Below are 6,668 nucleotides of genomic sequence, written 5' to 3' on the forward strand. Positions count from 1 at the left end.
AAAAAAAAAAAAAAAGACAAGAAGCTAACCTGAACATGACCCTTAAACTGATCTGATTAATGAATGGCCTGGGTTGAGTGGTTGGCTGACCTTCATGGTGGTCATTTGTTCAAAAACTGTATTTTTTTCTATAGCTTGCTGACCTGAAATCGAATTTATACTTTTTGCAGTGGTGAGGTTTGGATTTAAGCAATACGATTGAGAACGGGTTTTTGGTTGACCTTCCATCGTAATGGTCAATCCAATGTGACCGAACCATGTCGAATTTTTTTCTCTCAATTTTTATCTGTTGCCACATCATTATCTCTCTGATAGTGCTTAATGAGTATCATTAATGATGGATTGAAAAACTTCGTGGGAACTTCATGTTCCTGTTTTATGTGATTAAGTTATTATATGATTGAGCTTCCATCTAGGATGAATAATTTTGTTCAAACTGTATAAGACCTACTAAACAAAGCAATAAATCTTCTTTCCAATTGATCACTTGTTTGTAGAACATGAGTTTTTTGTTCACTTTCTAGTCCATTAAGTATTTTCCACTGGAAGTTACGTCTGTATCCATGGTTAAGTTGTGGCATTTCACGCAAAAGTAGAAGCAAACTGGGGATGGGATGCAGCTAAACATCTATCAGTCTGTTTAGCACCCCCATAATGGGGTACACAAACTCTGGTTGCCATTTTGCTTTATTTATAGTGATACCATGTTAACTCTTAAGCACTAATTTCCTCTGTCATACTTCAACTCAGTGAATCTTTTGCCCTATCTTTAACCACTTTCAAATTGAATGACGTTACTCCTAACTTGCATTTGCTGGCCTTTGTTACACATTTGGGAAGACTATGATTGACTTTGCCTCATCTCATCTCCTGTTGGTGCAACTCTCAAGTCCCATTGAATGTTGATATTTGTAATCCCTTCCTTCCCAGTATTGCAGCCCATATATGCTGCCCACCATGTATAGCACCATACAGCATTGCTTCTATATCTGTCTTAAAAAATTTATTCTTCGTTTTTATTGACTTGTTGGTTAGACAATTCTCTATTTGTCACCCCAGTTTATTTATATCAGCAACATCTTCCTCAATCCATACTCTTTATTTGTGATCCTACTAAGGTAATAAAAGTCATTTTGTGGTGGTTCTATGTTATCAATAGTTTACTAATCCTCCACAATTCCTATATTGCATTCGATCTAATTCGACTTATCTTAATACCTTTTGATTTTAAGTCGTGCATTCTTGTTTCCAACTTTTCATTCAGCCCTTACTCTGGTCTCATCACTTTGCAAACTGGAAAAGTTTTGGGGAGCAAGAACTTGACCTTGGCTGTGGTTGTGGAGGGTTGAGATGGATGGCAATTGATGCTCATTTTGTCATTTTGCGATAAATTTTATTTTGAGACCTATCTGAAGGATAATCTTTATTTATTTGCAGTATTTTTTTAGTAGTTGCTGATTGTAATGTCAGGCATTTGCATCAATTCATCTGAAGTCTCTGAGGAATCATTGTTGTAATTGATCATGCAAAAGCCAAAAGCTGATGACATTCTTTGATTTTCTGGTAATTCTATTGCATATACATTACCTCCCAAAATGCCTTAAAATATGGTGGAAACTTGTTATTGAAACGCGAGATAATTTCACATACATGTCATCATTCCTCGGAGTCTACAGTCTACCCAGCGTCACTGCTTTCCAGTGTCATCCCTCATATTTTGCTGTCAGTTTTTTTACTGTTACTCTATTTGATTCCACACCCCCCCACCCCAAAAAAAAAAAGAAAGAAAAAGGGTGTCGGAGATACTCTATTTGAATCTGTTTCCTATTTTGGCTTGCAAGTCGTAGATATGTTAGGGATTGGCGTTGTTAAGCACAGATTTCTATTGTAAAAGAACCATGTCAAGGACATGGTTGGGACTCTATGTACTCATGTTTTCAGGGGCAAGCAAGTTCATTCATTCAGTTTACTGAATTTGGGAGGAAACCTTTGCTTTAGTTAGGATACTCCATATGATCTTCATCCTTTCACAATCTTTTTTTGGTAATGACAAAAAGGTGCTCCATGGTAGTGATCATAGCCCCAGGACAAGCCCCCGTACGACAAGCAGCACTTCCGCAGGACCAATGGGCGATAGTGGGCATGCCAAGACTAGAACCCACACCAGCCGACTCGAGCGGTGATGGGTTGAGGGCATTTTCACCACTAGGCTACCAACCCCATTGGTATCCTTCCACAATCTTAATCCCTTGTTTTTTTTTTTTGTCTTGTATAAATAAAGATATTCCCCTTCTATTTAAGTATTTACAGTTTGCTAGCACAGAAGGTATTGGCACCAAGCAGCAGAAACATTACAAGGCTTGACATTTTTTATTGGCACAATTTTATAATGGTCCACTGTTACTGGCTTGATTGATTTAGATTATGTCTCTGTTAATGGCCAGAAGTACCTGCATTAAACAGGGAAAAAGAATTCCTGAACCAGTGGTTGAATCCATCTTTGCTGCCCTTAGAAAGTTGACCATTTCAGTGGGAACTCTTGTGGTAACTAGAGAATGGGTTAGTAATAAGAGAAATATTGAGCTGTATATTGTGGCTTTTCCCTACTGAAATTCAGAGCACAATTTTGAAAATAGAAATGTGTTGATTTCACTATATTTGGTTTTATGTACTAACCATGTGGTTGGTATCTGATTTTCCTGTAGGTTACACCAAACGCCAATTTTCAGAATGATCTTGGACTTGATAGTTTGGACACTGTAGAGATTGTTATGGCTTTTGAAGAAGAGTTCGGATTTGAGATCCCCGATAACGAAGCAGACAAGATCAGCTCCATTAATCTTGCTGTTGACTTCATTGCTTCACACCCACAAGCAAAATAGAAAAAAAAAAATTAAATTTTGTCCCTCGCGTTTTTTTTGAATCCTAGTTAGCCTTACCTTGGAATTATATAGCTCACGAGAAAAGCCTGAATGTTGGTAAATCGTTGGTTCTTCAGATTTTCTTTGCTTTTCATCTTGGAAGTTCTTGTTGAGTAAGAAAAACAAGATTTGAAATTTGCTAGCGTTCACAATAATTTTCTATCTAGAGGACTTGCCATACTTTGTCCATGACTGTGATTTAGAATTTTGAAATCACTGGTGGAAAAGGGAAGGCAGGAGCTGTTATTACTGTTTAAATAGACCTAGGTGTATGAACGTTGTGTACTAATGATGATCTGTTGCACGGTATAACCTTCGTTATCTACCTTCGCCCATCTTCAGTAGTCAGTATTCACCATTGGAAGATGTTGGGGCCTTTTTTCTGTTGGTTCAACAAGTGGATTTGCTTCTGTTGCGCTTGTAGGGAAGTTGTATTACCAAGAGTCATTCATAGAATGATTAGAATCTGGCATGGGAATGGTAATGCTTCAGGCTCATCCTACCCAGCATTGTCTGCCTACAGCAACTGCCACTTGATCTGCATTACAGATGCAAAGGCATTAGATTTGGCCTGGTAACCCAATTATTAATTGGGGGATGTATTCAGGCACTGTCTCTGCTTTGGAAATCAAAGCTGAGAAGCCTGTTTGAACCTCTCTGAAGTCTGAAATTATTACTGTCATCTCCCGTTTAGGTCCAAGACTCACCACTAAGATGTCATCTTTTACTGCATGGACTGAAATTTCGGGATCTGATTTTGGTATTTGGAAGTTTGGATTAAAATGAAATATTCAGTAGTTTCCATAAATAAAAATGTTTTCGGGCTCTCCTCTAAGCTGCTTTCTGAAGATTGGAATTCGCGAGAAGATTTTTATTTGAAATTATGAAAATCTGGTATTTCTCATTTGCAATATTGCAACATGTTAGTAAAAATTTGGTATTTCTTATTTGCAATATTGTAATATATTGGTTACAGATTCAAAACTTAGAAACAGTCTTTCCTGTGAAGCAAGAGGGTAAGGTTACATATATGTGTCCCTCCTAGGCCTTGCAATAGCAGAAGTTTCATGCACTAAATTACTCTTTTGCTCTGTCAGAGGCTGGGAAGAAACCATTTTTTTTTTTTTCCCCAGCGGAGAGGCTAGAAAGAAACGAGAGTGCATTTCCCTTGTGCAGTGATTAGGTCAAAGACTAATGAAACCAGGTCTCCGTTGTGAGCAGTGACAGAGGGATGTGCCACTACCAAAAAAAAATTCCTACGTGGGCAATATAATGCCCCATTTGCCTGAAATAGAAGACGTGCATCATGCATACTAACCTCTACACTATTTCAAAAGCCAGAATAGGATGGGTCGAATCGGCCATGACAGATCCATCCAATTCTAGCTGGTTATTCCGATCTGAATCGGAAATGACCAATTCAATTCCCGATTCCAATTTTCCTAATGCACAGCACCCTCCAAGAAAACTTTACTTCCCTAAACAGAACTATTGAATCTTTGTTACATTATAGGGGATATATGATCAAACATTACTCTCTGGGCAATATCTGGTCCAAAAAAAATAACCCTTATGATATAATGTAATATGTTATACAAGGTCATTGAGAAAAACTCCCAAAACCACCTCCTCTACCAAGGGAAACTGGGGGAGAAAGAAGGGGGTAACTTAGTACAGCCGATCTTACCTTTCTATAAACATCAGACTAATAAATAATTTAACACCTGTAAACAATCAAGAATAAAAAATCCGTGATAATTTAGCTTCCAGTAAATCTATGTTGATACGACATAAGTAGAAATCTTACACTTACCATGTTCACCGTCCAACTTGAATTTACTTGTATGAATCAGCAATGAGAAATTCGAGCAGAGAGAGACTTATGGGTGCAGTCCACCAATTTTGTTTCTAAAATGAGGCTTATCCATGGGTTCCAATGAGTCAGCCACTTGGTCATCTAGGAGCGGTAGTTGAATCTCGATCCTTCATCACTGAAATGATTTTCCATGCCAGCTTTTCATCTCCTACCAACCAACTGCAGCAGAAAAATATAGCAGACAATTCATCATGTACGTCCTCCTTGCACTTGTAAGGGCAGCTGGTATTTGAACAGACAGAGACACGGAATGAATCCAATTGTAGATGGTCAGGGAACTGTTGGATGTTGCTCCATTCAGAAAGTGACTGGGAAAGTTTTAACAGCAAAAGCTGAAGCCAAGAACATTGATCAGGAGACAGCAACATTTTGGTTGAGGAAGAAGGTTCTGTATTTTTGGACGATGAACTTGATAGGGCACATGGCCTATCAAGTTCATGTGATCTAAAATGTTCAAGACTGCTCATATTTAGAGGGCAACAGTATGCAAACTGAAGTTTGTTTTCAACCATTCCCAACATTGGCAACAGTTCAGTCTGGTGCACAGCCCTTGCTTTCTTGGTTTTCTCCATGACAAGGATCCCTTCAGCTACCTTTTCATCCCTTACATGTGCCAATGGCAGGCTCTTGAAATCGGTGTAGTTACCTTCTTGACTGCTTTTCAAGAGTTCAGGATTTGGATTCAAGCAATTCCGGATAAACGTGCATGTAGCATTTATTTTCACATATGTAGTTGAAGGAATACACACTGTTTCATTATTTGCTGGATCATAACACTGGATTCCCAATTCAGTCCGGATTCTCCCTTTCAGGGTTGCCATTTTAGGCTTTTCGCCATGTACAAGTATTACATGCTTCGGGGAGAGAAACTTGACCAAATCCATAATCCCTTTGGCATCCGTGTGAGGACTAAAAGACATCTGATGAATCTATCAAAACAAAAGATTTGTTTAGAAAAATTATAAAGAGAATTAAAAACAGCACACCACTGAAAACGGAAATGTTAGCCACTTCAATGGAAGGAAACAATGATTACAGATTTCAAAGATGAACATTGTTTTCCCGAGTGATGGTGAAACTAGTGCAATTGATATACCACAAGATTATTATTCAATTATAACTTGCAATTGACACACCATAAGACTATTATTCAATTATAAAAAGCATAATACATGCAAAGTAAACATTTTTTTTTTTTTTTTACGAAGCATTAGTTACGTTACCCAGGTTACCATTACCTTCCGATCGAGCTAATGTGGAAATTATGCAGTTGCAAGAAGATTATATCAACTAGCCAGGGATGTGAAGCACAAAATAATGAGACTTGCCTTGATCATTTAGGAAAGAGCCAAGCTATCTCTTGTTCTCATTGTCAGTAATTCTATCCTATATGTAACTCCTTCGGCTTTTAATTGATGGACCAAGTTTTCCTTGGGTCCATTCACCCTAGCCCATCGACCATGTACAATAGGGGGGAGAGAGTGGGGAGTGATGGCGGTCACGTCTAGACCATCCCATCATTCAGCAACGGTGAAGGAAAACTTTGTCCTTGATTGACGGGGTGAATGTCTAATAGAAACTTAGTTAGTTCTAATGTTCTATGCAGATGTCTAATAGAGATTTTCACTTAAAAAACAAAACTGAGTAAAAATCTGACTTCAACCCCTAAATACCAACAACCAATGTTACTAAGGAATGTTGGGATGCCTTGGCCATTACCCCCTTTGATTGTTGGAAGGCAGACCAGGATGTGTAAAACTTTCAGTGTCCTCTCCACTCCCTTCTTGCCCAATTTTTTTTGTTTCTAACACTTCAACAACTAGCCCATGTTAACAGCCCCTCCCCACTTCCCTCCCTCCCCCACACACCCC

General features: G+C 38.4%; 2 protein-coding genes across 7 annotated transcripts in view; one reads left to right on the top strand and one right to left on the bottom strand.

The window, feature by feature from the left end:
* LOC122079573 (acyl carrier protein 2, mitochondrial-like) overlaps positions 1 to 3,244 on the top strand; it is a 4,241-nt gene extending 997 nt beyond the window's left edge. The window contains exon 2 of one of the 2 annotated variants that reach the window (XM_042646154.1): positions 2,058 to 2,224. In XM_042646154.1, the coding sequence (XP_042502088.1) occupies positions 2,058 to 2,183 (126 nt within the window). In that variant the 3' untranslated portion in view covers positions 2,184 to 2,224. Of the gene's footprint in view, positions 1 to 2,057; positions 2,225 to 2,705 lie in introns of those variants that run through there. The other variant, XM_042646153.1, reaches the window with a different exon arrangement.
* A 1,227-nt stretch (positions 3,245 to 4,471) lies between these two features.
* Positions 4,472 to 6,668, bottom strand: part of LOC122079282 (cleavage and polyadenylation specificity factor subunit 3-II) — a 25,286-nt gene continuing 23,089 nt past the window's right edge. For 4 of the 5 annotated variants that reach the window (XM_042645628.1, XM_042645629.1, XM_042645630.1 and 1 more), the window contains one exon: positions 4,472 to 5,726. In XM_042645628.1, the coding sequence (XP_042501562.1) occupies positions 4,875 to 5,726 (852 nt within the window). In that variant the 3' untranslated portion in view covers positions 4,472 to 4,874. The remainder of the gene's footprint in view (positions 5,727 to 6,668) is intronic. The other variant, XR_006140394.1, reaches the window with a different exon arrangement.

This window comes from Macadamia integrifolia, chromosome 5 (genome assembly GCF_013358625.1).
Source record: "Macadamia integrifolia cultivar HAES 741 chromosome 5, SCU_Mint_v3, whole genome shotgun sequence".
Taxonomy (NCBI): domain Eukaryota; kingdom Viridiplantae; phylum Streptophyta; class Magnoliopsida; order Proteales; family Proteaceae; genus Macadamia; species Macadamia integrifolia.